Source organism: Mytilus edulis, chromosome 5 (genome assembly GCF_963676685.1).
Source record: "Mytilus edulis chromosome 5, xbMytEdul2.2, whole genome shotgun sequence".
Lineage (NCBI taxonomy): Eukaryota > Metazoa > Mollusca > Bivalvia > Mytilida > Mytilidae > Mytilus > Mytilus edulis.
In genome coordinates, this window is record NC_092348.1 from 76,026,209 (window position 1) to 76,037,990 (window position 11,782).

Sequence of the window (11,782 nt, forward strand, 5' to 3'; positions counted from 1 at the left end):
TTTAATCTAGCGTCGTACTACAGAACATGATATATAAGGCATGAAGATGTTATTCTTACAGATCAGCTAAATTATCTATAGTAAAGGATCCTACAAATTAATGTAAGATACAGTCACAGAAAATAATTATGTTTATAAGTACGTCTGAGTCAGTGACAACTCTAAACCAGATTTATCCATCGGATCACCAGCAGTGATGGTGATACATGGCTGTGTACATTAAGTATATACAACTCGTCTAAACATCAACCCAACAATGTTAGATCTGTAAATTTGCTTTCGCAAATTTTTTGTTCTTCCCTCGTCGGGATTCGAACCCATGCTACTGAGATATCGTGACACCAACTCGCCTGCACTGTTGCCATCCCGCTAGACCACACGACCACCCGGGCTTCATCAAAATAAAGCTTTTGGTGGCCGGGTGTTACCTTTCCATGTCAGTTTTAATCTAGCGTCGTACTACAGTACATGATATATAAGAGGCATGAAGATGTTATTCTTACAGATCAGCTGGATAAATCTGTTGTAGAGTTGTCACTGGCTCAGACGTACTTATATATGACTCTTAAAATTCAAGAGTCTCTCTTTAATTGAGGGTTAATTATATGGCCTTCCAAATACCGTTTCGATCCCTAACATCACTGAAGACATTTATTGTCGAAATCCGGATCTGGTGTACAAAAACAATATTGACACCTCATGTTTGTGCCATAACATCTTGGCCAGAAGTTTATAGTTTTCTGTTTAGTATTAAATTTACATTAAGATTCATTTTGTTACATCTTGTTATCAATTTTATTAGGCAATCGACAATGGCAGTCAGCAGGGTTAAAGAACATCAGTTGTTCGACCTGTTAGTCAAATGCGTTTTGTTTAAATATACTTTTTCATTTTTTTGGTCTTTTGGAAAATGTTGTTCATGCTGTATTTAGACCATTCTACAACGAAATTTGTTTTACATGCACACGTATAAAAATTGCGATTTTTATCCAACGCAATCATAGGTTTGAACGTAGTTTTCAATTTAAACTTGTATATGTATATATACAATAACTGTTTAGTGTCTTTAAATGTCAGCTGTATTTGTACGAGGCTTGGAAACAAGGTGTATGCGAGCTTTTAGCGAGCTACTACACCTGTTTCGAGCCGAGTACAAATACAGCTGATATTTAAAGACACTAAACAGTTATTGTCTTTATCCTGCAATTAGAATCAAATTCATAACAGTGTGGTCGACGGTAAAACGTTAATTAGTAATTCTGTTGTACCGACTTTCTGTGCTGTGTCTGATGACTTTTAGCACCTGGTGTAAAACAAGAGAAAGTTCTAGTAAATATTGATGTTTATTATTTGAAATCAGTAATCAAAGTGCTACAGATTTTACACAATAAAATAGCAAGTCTCACTTGATAATAAATTTAGAATTTCACAAATGAACTAAATTAAGGGACATAACTCTATGCAAATTTTAACTAATTAAATAAAACTTGCCCAAACTATATTTTATCAAGTGAAACCGCTTAACAAAACTTAACGCACAGGTTAATGCATAATACAATATGTTAAATAAACCGAATCATTTCAACTAAAAAGAATGCTTAATTTAAAATGTTTTGTATAATAACTTGTTGCTATGGAAATAATAAACCTTTAAAATTAATAAAATCTTTGCCAAACTATTTCTATATTTAATCGCATAAAATCTAATACCAAATACAATTTATTTCTGAATAAATTGGTATGTAATATAACTTTGCATAATTCCTAAACAGTATTTACTCTTTTTTACAAAATATTAAAATAAAGAATATACCCATGTTGCTTAGCAACAACATGTACTTCTGTCACGAGTTCCGTGTATGAGTGTTATACAATAAAATTAACTAAATTCAATTTAAATATAAGTTCAAAAGTCAATTCAAAATGTTCAAACTATTTTGTAAACAAACTGAAATCTTGCGGACAAGTGTCGCTTTCCAAAACCTAATTTATGAACTAAATAAGCAATCTATTTATATACAAAATATAAAACACAACTTACAGAAATATAAAGTAGAAAATAAGGTTTCATGTCCTTGTTATTTAGCTTTCGATCTAACTCTATAATCATTGCTTTATCAACAAAAGACATTTCTCCCGGCAAATAAAAATTACAAATTATCTCCCCTGGACATTGTAATACTTAAAGTTACTACGGATACAATATGAAATATTTCCGAACTTTAAATAAACTTTTTCAAATAACTATTATAAAGTTAACTAAATGTTTCTAAACATAAAATAGATTTGAATTAATAACTTCTTGAAACGTTTTCCAATTGTTTACATAAATAAAAAGCATCGCGTCCTTAGCGTAACCAACATAAAAATAATTAATCTCAATGGAAACAAATAAAATCTTTACAAAATATATACAAATAATTTAAGTGAATTTCTTAAATGAATTTTAACTTTAGTTAGCTTTTCCAAAAATATAAGGTAATTTAAACTCTTTAATTTAAGTAAAACAAAAAATACAAAAAATATATTTCAACTTACCTGGTGTAAAACAAGAGAAAGTTCTAGTAAATATTGATGTTTATTATTTGAAATCAGTAATCAAAGTGACCGTTGAAAACATAGATTGTTTCCATGCGGGCGTGGTCACATGATCACTGATTTCTTAACTTTCTCCTGTTTTCACCAATCAAAAATTACCTTGTAATTTAGCTCCCTTGACCACAACCTATTTTCACTGGTTGGTCAATAATCCAGTCATGGGTGACAGGTGTTATAAACAATTTCACACATGAGTAATAGGAAAAGGTTGTTTAACAAAAGCCTTAATTTACATGTAAGGTACATAATCCAAAGTAAATAATTTAGCACTTACATGACTCTTTGTTATCCGTCTTAATTACGTAATCTAAATATTAAAGTTGTATGTCATTCTTCTTTATCAAAAATTAACATTCCAAAAATAATGTAACTTATGTAAGGAGAAATTTTAGAAAATAAAATAAAATTTAAACTTCAAAATACTTTAACTCAAATTGTAAAAATTGAATAATTTTCACTTAAGTTTTGGTCTGTTATATTAAAATTTTGTCTTTGGCAATTCATAATTTTTCTATAACAACTCTTCCTCAACCTCACTAAGCTTTGTCCCAAAGCTTGAATTTGAAACATCATCTGAACTGATAAAATAAAAATAATAATTATATATATATACATGTAAAAAGAATAAAAGTATGATAAACATAATGTAAAAGTTCATATAGAGTCAATGTTTATATATCACAATCATGTGAATGTAGTTTTGTGATCTAATGCCCATAAATTACTTAAGTTAAAACATTAAAAATACATATATGTATGGTCATAATTGCAGATATTCAATAAGACACTTCCAAAATTTCAAAGTATGTATGTTAATACACTTGTAACGGGGAGGCACTGAGGTATTGCTTGTTTGCAAATATGCATTTAATAAGTATTACGGTACCAATTTGCATATGAGGAGGAAGATTAACACTTCACACTAAAATATGTGTGTTTTAAAAATAGTACTGATGCAGTTTTCCGATAATGAAAAATCAAGTAAACCAGGTGCTTTAGTGCAACAGAAAAGTCAAAGTACCAATACATTTTCATATTAATAGACAATATAACAATATAAAATTCAAATATAAAACATGAATCATTCATTGCATGCTCACTTCTTGCAAGCGCATGATCTGCAATCTCATGATCTGCAATCTCTATAGTATAATGTAATCTAAAAATATGTTTAAATGTTTGTGTTCTAAATCCTACAAAAAGAAATAAACTAAACATTAATACGCTCTAAACTCCTCCACTTTGGCTCTTGGTAACATTTCACTGAACACTTAACTTCATCATACATAACTATAATATTGGAATGGATTCTAGTTTCTCAGGACACTAAATTGCTAAAATTAAAAAAAGAAGATGATTAGTCGAATGAGCACGGCCGTACTCTAGCACTACTGACAACAAAACACATATGCATTCTGTTAGGTTTGACTTCACATCATAATTTGCCTATCAAATTTCTGAAATTAGAAAAAAAATGTTAATCAAAGGGTCAAATAATTAAAGAAAGGTCCACTGCGCAGATTCGAAACTGGAGTTCAATCCAGATTATTTGAATGTAAGTGAGTTATTCGCCATCAAAGCTTTATCTGTGTTATTCCAGTGAAATTTTGTACAGTAATTTGTTTTCACCTATGGCCTTGTAAAATATTTTTTCTGTTTTCTCCTCCTTCCTTTTTTTGTTTTCCTCGTAAAGTATTCATGTATCAATCCCTCTCCAATATTCTGTTTTGGTTCCCATGTCGGTTTGGAACCATCTTTCCATTTCACAAGAAAATACTGTATTCCTCTTGTTTTCCTTGTATTTAGTAGTGTCTCAACCTCATGAAACGTATCATCTATGACATTGTTTGGTTCATCTCCATTATCACTGTTAGTATCTGAATCTGTACTCTCATCGTCTGCAATTTGATCATCTTGATCATTATCTGCAAGTGGGTTATTTTGTGCATTGGGTGGATTATCTGGAACTGGACGTTCTGGAGCTTGTGGCGGGTCACGGAAATCAGTGGGATCAACATATTGTCTAAGATTGCTCGCATTGACCATAGCTTTAACTTCCTTCTGGTCACTGCAGCGTCTTAATTTATATGTGAAATTCGGCCCACAGTTAGTTATGTAATAAGGACCATTAAATTTATCAACTAATTTTGGTGAACGACCGACAGGGACCACATGTTCTTTAAGTAAAACTTTATCTCTAAGCCTAAATTCAGGAATTTTGGTATTTTTGTCGTATCGTTCTTTCATTTTTGCTTGTTTAAGCTTAATATTTTCAGCCGCCAAATCTTGGGTAATTTTGAGGTTTGAGATTATTTCTTCTAAATGGTGTTTTGCATCTTTTGACAGATTGTCTTTTGGCAAAACAGATGCGTCAAAAGGTAAGTTCATCTCCTTGCCGAACACCATTGAAAAGGGAGAATACTCTGTTGATTGAGTAGATGGAGAATTTCTAAATGCCATTAAAATACCGGGGAGTTTATTTGGCCAATTGTTCTGGTCCTTATCACTATAAGCTCTGACTGCCTGTATAAGTGTACTATTGGTCCTTTCCACTAATCCATTTGTCTGGGGATGGTAGGAACTTGTATGATGCCTTGTAATATTCAACATTTCACACAAAGCATTCACCAAATTCGATACAAAATTTCTACCAAGATCTGTGACTAGACACTTCATTGCACCATAACGACTAATAATTTCACGAAATAAAACCTTTGCAACCTCAGAAGCTTCTTGAGTTTTCATAGGAAAGGCCTCACTCCATTTAGAAAAAGAATCTACTAAAAGCAACACATAAGAATAACCTTCGTTAGTTTTACTGAGTTTCAGAAAATCCATATGCCATCTTTCAAAGGTTGTGTCAACTGGCAGAGGATTAAGAGGTGGTTTCTTACCCTTTGTATCTCTTTTAATTCTCTGACAGCGATCACATGATCGAATGTAGTTTTCAATACTTTGGTGCATTTTAGGCCAAAAGTACTTAAGACTCAAAGCATGATAAACACGTTCGATCCCAAGATGTGCACCACCTACGAAACTATCATGATAACTTAAAAGAGCATCCTCTCTAAGAGCTTGAGGGAGACATAATTGTTTAATCCACTTTTCACCATTGTCAACTCCGACTCTCTTCTGAAACCATTTATACAGAACATTATTACAGATAGAGTAATCTTGAGCAGATTTTTGAACTTTTGAACTCTGATCATTGTCTGCAGGAAGAATACCCTGAGTAAGAAATTTGTACATATTTCCAAAATCATGACAATTTTGTTGCAACTTTGCAATAGCAGGAAGGTTTGACAATTCTGGTCTGGCAATAACGGGATCTAATGGAGCAACCATAGTGTAATTATCATAAAAGAATTCCACTTGGATACTCTCAAAAGTCTTATCATTGCCACTAGCTTCTGTTCTAGTATTCACTTCAGATACCTTTACAGCTGCGACTTCATTTTCATCGTCAGGCTGTTCAGGATATGAGCGTCTACTGAGAGCATCAGCTACTTGATTGTTACAACCTTTTCTATACTTAATCTCAAAATTGTAATGCTGCAAGTCCATTGCCCATCTTGTAAGTTTACCTGTATTTGCCTTCTGGTTCATAAGATATGTCAATGCTTTGTGATCAGTATATATAGTGAATTTGCCAGTAGCAAGATAAGTGTTAAATGTTTTTACACCTTGAACTACTGCATAACACTCTTTTTCAGTTGTATTCCAAACCTGTTCAGTTTTGGATAAACTTTTACCACCAAAAGCAATGACACGCTCTTTTCTCTGACTGTCTAATTGACCTAGAACAAAACCAATAGCTGAATTTAAAGCATCACAAGTCAGCATAAAGGGTTTATTCATGTCAGGGTAAGCCAGGACAGGAGGTGTTAATAAAGCTAGTTTTAAATTGTCAAAAGCTACTTGACATTCCCTATTCCATTTAAAACTTCTTTCTCTTTCCTTCTTTAACAACCCATTTAAAGGAGTGGCAATCTTAGAATATGAATCAACAAAGCGTCGATAATAATTGCACATTCCCAAAAATGAGCGGACCTGTTTTTGTCTTGTAGGGACAGGAAAAGTACTAATAGCTTTTGTCTTTTCAGGATCCACCTTAATACCTTCTTTTGAAATGATGTGCCCTAAGTATTTCACCTCTTTTGCTGCAAACACACATTTGCTTGGTTTCAATGTGAGATTTGCATCACGAAGACGAGTGAAAACTTGTTCTAGATGCGAAAGATGCTCTTCAAAACTCCTACTAAATACCAAAATATCATCCACATAAACTAAAACAAATTGCCAATTTAGACCACGTAAAACATTAGACATGAGCTGTTGAAAACTAATAGGAGCATTTTTAAGACCAAAAGGCATTCTCAGAAATTCATAGACACCATTGCGAGTTATAAAAGCAGATTTATGTCTTGTTTCCTCGTCCATCTCGACTTGCCAAAATCCACTGTGAAGGTCAAGACAACTCAGAATTTGAGGCTGCACTTCACCAATCGTGTCAAATACGTTTTCTAGCCGTGGAATTGGAAAGGACGAATTTTTTGTTTGAAGGTTCAATTTTCTAAAGTCCACACAAAATCTGTACTGCTGAGGCTGACCCGGTGCAGTTTTCTTTTTCACTAATATAACAGGTGAATGATACTCACTAGTTGATTCTTTGATGATGTTGTTTTTCTTCATTTCTACCAAATGCTTTTCTGTTTCTTTATGCATATGAGGAGACTGGTTATAGAATCCCATTTTGACTGGCCTGGAATCCCTAAAAGTTTCAATTCTGTGCTTGTACCTATTAGTAAAACCTAATTCAGATAAATTAGTAGCAAAAATATCTCTATATGAAGCTAGAAATGTCTGCATTTTCTGTCTCTGCTCAGAATTCAAATCAGATGTGCTGAAATCAAAATTAATAGGTTCCTTGGCTTCCTTAGTTTGCTGTAAACTAGCAACAGATGGCATAAAAAGTAAAATCACAAAAATACTGAACTTAGAGGAAGATCAATTGGGAAAGTCCATAATCACATGGCAAAATCAAATAACAAAACGCATCAAAAACGAATGGACAAGAACTGTCATATTCCTGACTTGGTACAGGCATTTTCAAATGTAGAAAATGGTGGATTAAACCTGGTTCTATAGCGCTAACCCTCTCACTTTTGTAATGACAGTCTCATCATGTTATTATCTAAATCATGAATACAATTTGAATCGATGTCTGATACAGAAGCAAGCACTTTTGTTGCGGGAATGTGTATTTTCTGATTTGTAGGATTCATCAATCTTATGACCGCTCTTTTCTTAATAATTTTGACCAAACATTTAGCACTCGTAAGATTGGAATCCGCTAAATTACTTACTGGTTCCAAAAGAACTATTTCTCCTGAATTTCTTTTTGAAATTTTGACACCAACATTCATTTCACAAAATGGAGAAATAGTGACAGGGTAATACGTTCTAGCAAGACCAGTACTAGACGTCTGTATCATACATACTTTAGGTATATCTGCATTTTCTTTATCTGGTACCTGTAATACACTTTTAGAAAAATCAATATTAATCTTGTTTGCATGTAAAAAATCCCAACCTACTATAAAAGAATGATGTAGCCCATCTATAACATAAACATGATAATTAAAAACAGCACCTTTAAATGAAATTGGTAAATTAACTTTTCCTAGCACTTGTAACCTATGTCCACTTACACCTTTAATTGATGGAATATCTGATTGCAAAAGTTTATCAGAAAGGGCCAACTTGCTATAAAAATCAAAACTACAGCAAGTAATTTCTGCACCAGTATCAATCAATGCATGTGTTTTTCTGCCATTGATATCAATAATTGAAGTATTTTTCTGCATAGGCAATACCAAATTTACCTCTGCAAAAGAATTTCTACCTCTGTGCCTATCCTTTGACAAATGCCTAGGGACAGGCGCGAATCCCTAGCGGTGAAAAGGGGGGTTTTGACCAGATTTTTGTGAACCTCTGCATTTACGACCATAATGCCCTAGCTTATGACAATTAAAACACTCTTTATTTCTTGCTGGGCAATTAGTACCACAAAACATACCACAATTTTCACATGAACCATCATCTTGTTGTTGTTGTTGCTGCTGCTGGTGATATGGATTCTGTACTGCTGCTGGCATTGGTTGGCTGTACTGTTGTCCATTATACACTACTGGCTGTTGTTGAATGTACTGTTGTTGCGGTACAAAAGCGTGTTGTTGGTAACCCTGTCCTTGTCGATAGTTTGGTCTTGGTTTGTTGTACCTGGGTTTGTTCTGTTGTTGAGGCTGGTTTGGTTTTGCCATGTTAATCGAGGTATGTAGTCTTCTAATTTCCTCTAATGGTTCCTGCATCTTGGCCTCCAGTATTGCTGCAATCGTATCAGCAGTTATTGACGATGCTGGTACAAGTTGTTCCGATTTCTCTGCATTTTCTGCAATGGCCCTTAATTGTTCCAATGTAACTGGCTTTGGAAAAGTGTTGTGGACTGTTTTCCCTATCTCCCCTCTAAAACCTTGAATTGCAATGCCTATCTTTATGTTGTCAGGAATGTCCTGTCCTGTGGTTTTTTCTTGTAATCGCGCCATAAACTCATCCACTCTTTCATTTTGGCCTTGTTTTAATTGGAGAATGTTAACATCAAACAGCCCTTGTGATTTTTCAAAGCGTTTGAAAAATTCATCCTTTAATAGCTGTAATGAATTATGCACAGTTTCTGAAAGTGTTGCAAACCATTGTTTTGGAATACCATCTGCCATAAAGAATGGGAAGGAATTACACTGTTGTTGTTCGCACATTTTTTGTATGAGGGTCCATCGTATAAAGTATCCCCACCATTGTGATGCAGATGATTTCCCATCATAATTGTTGAGGTTAATTCCTGAAGGCATGTTCACACTTACTTCTCTAATCACTTGGACTACTGCAGGTGTTGATGATGTTGATGCAGTTGATACTGTTGATGTTGCTGTTGATGCAGTTGATGTTGCTGATGCTGTTGGTGTGGTCAAGGTTGACGTATTTTCTATTAATAGGACAGGACCTGTTGATGTTGAAGCTGTTGTCTCCGTTGCTTGTTGATGCACTCTTGCTTCTGGTCTTATAGTATCTTGACTTCGGAGAAGGTAGCTATTCAGTGATGCTGGCATTTGTATGGTACTGATGTTATCTTCTTACTTGTTTGGGACTAGCTTTGGATCTTTCGGTCTCTCCACCAAATGTTGTACCGACTTTCTGTGCTGTGTCTGATGACTTTTAGCACCTGGTGTAAAACAAGAGAAAGTTCTAGTAAATATTGATGTTTATTATTTGAAATCAGTAATCAAAGTGCTACAGATTTTACACAATAAAATAGCAAGTCTCACTTGATCATGTTGATAATAAATTTAGAATTTCACAAATGAACTAAATTAAGGGACATAACTCTATGCAAATTTTAACTAATTAAATAAAACTTGCCCAAACTATATTTTATCAAGTGAAACCGCTTAACAAAACTTAACGCACAGGTTAATGCATAATACAATATGTTAAATAAACCGAATCATTTCAACTAAAAAGAATGCTTAATTTAAAATGTTTTGTATAATAACTTGTTGCTATGGAAATAATAAACCTTTAAAATTAATAAAATCTTTGCCAAACTATTTCTATATTTAATCGCATAAAATCCAATACCAAATACAATTTATTTCTGAATAAATTGGTATGTAATATAACTTTGCATAATTCCTAAACAGTATTTACTCTTTTTTACAAAATATTAAAATAAAGAATATACCCATGTTGCTTAGCAACAACATGTACTTCTGTCACGAGTTCCGTGTATGAGTGTTATACAATAAAATTAACTAAATTCAATTTAAATATAAGTTCAAAAGTCAATTCAAAATGTTCAAACTATTTTGTAAACAAACTGAAATCTTGCGGACAAGTGTCGCTTTCCAAAACCTAATTTATGAACTAAATAAGCAATCTATTTATATACAAAATATAAAACACAACTTACAGAAATATAAAGTAGAAAATAAGGTTTCATGTCCTTGTTATTTAGCTTTCGATCTAACTCTATAATCATTGCTTTATCAACAAAAGACATTTCTCCCGGCAAATAAAAATTACAAATTATCTCCCCTGGACATTGTAATACTTAAAGTTACTACGGATACAATATGAAATATTTCCGAACTTTAAATAAACTTTTTCAAATAACTATTATAAAGTTAACTAAATGTTTCTAAACATAAAATAGATTTGAATTAATAACTTCTTGAAACGTTTTCCAATTGTTTACATAAATAAAAAGCATCGCGTCCTTAGCGTAACCAACATAAAAATAATTAATCTCAATGGAAACAAATAAAATCTTTACAAAATATATACAAATAATTTAAGTGAATTTCTTAAATGAATTTTAACTTTAGTTGGCTTTTCCAAAAATATAAGGTAGTTTAAACTCTTTAATTTAAGTAAAACAAAAAATACAAAAAATATATTTCAACTTACCTGGTGTAAAACAAGAGAAAGTTCTAGTAAATATTGATGTTTATTATTTGAAATCAGTAATCAAAGTGACCGTTGAAAACATAGATTGTTTCCATGCGGGCGTGGTCACATGATCACTGATTTCTTAACTTTCTCCTGTTTTCACCAATCAAAAATTACCTTGTAATTTAGCTCCCTTGACCACAACCTATTTTCACTGGTTGGTCAATAATCCAGTCATGGGTGACAGGTGTTATAAACAATTTCACACATGAGTAATAGGAAAAGGTTGTTTAACAAAAGCCTTAATTTACATGTAAGGTACATAATCTAAAGTAAATAATTTAGCACTTACATGACTCTTTGTTATCCGTCTTAATTACGTAATCTAAATATTAAAGTTGTATGTCATTCTTCTTTATCAAATGATTTTATGCTCACTCAGTCTATCGGAGGCCTTCAAGTGGGGATTTAAATAATCACTTGTTACACATTTTGATACATAAAATGAAACTTTCTTTTCACAAATCATTTAAGGAATTTGTTTTAAATAATTGTTATACCATCACTTACAACAGTTTCACTTTTAAGAATATTAATGTCCAGAGCTGATATCAATAAATAATAATTAAAAAAAAAGTTTATTCATGGTAAACAAAAAAACAAAAAATTAAGTTAATGG

General features: G+C 32.6%; 1 protein-coding gene across 1 annotated transcript; it reads right to left on the bottom strand.

The window, feature by feature from the left end:
• Positions 1-8,406: 8,406 nt before the first annotated feature.
• On the bottom strand, positions 8,407-10,745 carry LOC139524485 (uncharacterized). The gene is made up of 2 exons (XM_071319277.1): positions 10,625-10,745; positions 8,407-9,877 (listed from the first exon to the last, which is right to left on the bottom strand). The coding sequence occupies exon 2, from the start codon at positions 9,762-9,764 to the stop codon at positions 8,550-8,552; it is 1,215 nt and encodes a 404-aa protein (XP_071175378.1). The 5' UTR covers positions 9,765-9,877; positions 10,625-10,745; the 3' UTR covers positions 8,407-8,549.
• Positions 10,746-11,782: the final 1,037 nt, after the last annotated feature.